Source organism: Clytia hemisphaerica, unplaced genomic scaffold (assembly GCF_902728285.1).
Source record: "Clytia hemisphaerica strain Z4C2 unplaced genomic scaffold, Clytia hemisphaerica genome assembly, whole genome shotgun sequence".
Classification (NCBI taxonomy): Eukaryota; Metazoa; Cnidaria; class Hydrozoa; order Leptothecata; family Clytiidae; genus Clytia; species Clytia hemisphaerica.
Genome location: NW_027104048.1, coordinates 576,267 through 578,078, shown reverse-complemented (window position 1 = coordinate 578,078; position 1,812 = coordinate 576,267). Strand labels below are relative to the sequence as shown.

Here is a 1,812-nt window from a genome sequence, read left to right as displayed (position 1 = left end):
ATAGCTACGTACTAAGTGTAACAAGGATGGTGGTGTTACTAACTTCTTGCGAAAAAGCAGTTAGTGTCTTGTAATAACTGCTTGACCCTCCCAGGATCAAGCAAATTTAACAAAATATTAAATGTTTGACCTCCCTGGATCAAGCAAATTTAACAAAATATTAAATGTAAATAAAGAACTCTTTGTAATGAAGTGAAGCAACCAAAAATTCCTGTGTAAACAGAATAGAATATTGTAAAATGGAGTGATTCTAGATTATCAGCTTTATTAATCTAAGCAGAAAAATTCAATTATAAAGAGCCTGAAATTTTGTTCCTATGGTAACTACAAGGTCAAATCACATGGGAATAGGTGGTTGCCCCACTTGGATTTTAATCTTCCACATAATATACACAAAAAATAATGCTACAATCACAATCATTTTAACACATTGTTTAAACACAAGAAGACAATATGTTTTAGCATGTTCTAAATTCTTCATGGGTTTTTACTCACTTTCTGTGTTCTTTTCTGATGCTTGATCATCTACATCTTTGAATGGAGTTAATAATAAATCAGAACAAAATTTGTTACACTGGTGAAGATGTTTGAAGTTCTTGATGGCTGTTTGGGAGAGGTTTCCACCACAAAACAAGAGTTCATCTTGATCATCAAAATGTTCACCGGCTGCAATTTCTGGGTCAAAATAGGTTTTTCCACAGCCCTGGATATCAAGAACCATAAGCTTTTCTTCTGATTTTTGATACGTAAAGTGAACAAAGGCTTCAGCTTTACTCTGACCATGTTTGTCAACATTCTTGCAGATTTCACCATTATTGTTGACATATTTCACAAACTTGCCACTGGCGAATTCTTCAACCGTAATCACTTTCCCGTCTAATATACCAAAATACACTTCGTTGTAGGAGACTGTGCCGAATTTGATGGAGGTTATGCTTCTCGTAAAAGACTCTGCTAGATTTTTTGCTAATGAGTGCATTTGGACCAGTTTTCTACCATGCTGGTATGGGTCAAGGTCAAGATCTTTTAAATCATCCACAGTTTGTTTTTGATACTTTTTGGCTACCCACTTCTTACCTTTAAAAAGATTGTGAGAAGAATTGGCCATGAATGCAGCTCTAAATGTTCCCTTGCCAAAGGGTTTCTCATCAATTTGAAATTCAACAAGTTGACGTTTATCATCCCACTTCATTTCTTGTACATTGAAATGTTCTATCTCTACGAGTGTTTTGAAAGGCTTCATCATTTTGCCACATTTGATCATTTTAGAGAGAATATACTTGGTGGAGGTGTTGGTGGGCTATAATGAGAACGTTTGCTAGTGGAAGGTACTTCAGAGTCTTCCTTCTTCTTAGTGGATGTCAAACATCTTTTCCGTGATGAATTTAAAGTTGGAAAAGTAGAGTAAATTGGATTTTGGATAAACCTGATATGGTAAATATCAGCCAAACTAAATTGGCTTTGTTGCTTTACTGACGGACCTCTTTGTCCAACCAAAAGCTCACATGTTTGGTGGAAACCAATTTCATCAACAAAATGGACATTGCATGCTTGAATGACAGTTTGAAGGCAAAGACGATCATATGCTTCAATATTGACAAACTCGATTGCTCCATATCGACTGTAGATTTGAGTCTTCCCTGAAACTTTTGATTCTAAACGTTGAACCTTAATAAAACTTGGTTTGGTTTGTTGTTTACCGAAATCTTTTTTTTCCCCAAGTCTCTTGTCAGCAGCTTTATTTCTACATTCCATCCAACCAGGTTTTTTGTTGGCTGACATGACTATTATTCTCCTTAATGTAAAAAACAA

The 1,812-nt window shown here is 35.4% G+C and overlaps 1 protein-coding gene across 1 annotated transcript; it reads right to left on the bottom strand.

The window, feature by feature from the left end:
* Window positions 1–487: 487 nt before the first annotated feature.
* Window positions 488–1,264, bottom strand: LOC136811900 (eukaryotic elongation factor 2 kinase-like). Its single transcript, XM_067068522.1, has one exon. The coding sequence runs from the start codon at window positions 1,262–1,264 to the stop codon at window positions 488–490; it is 777 nt and encodes a 258-aa protein (XP_066924623.1).
* Between the last annotated feature and the right edge of the window lie 548 nt (window positions 1,265–1,812).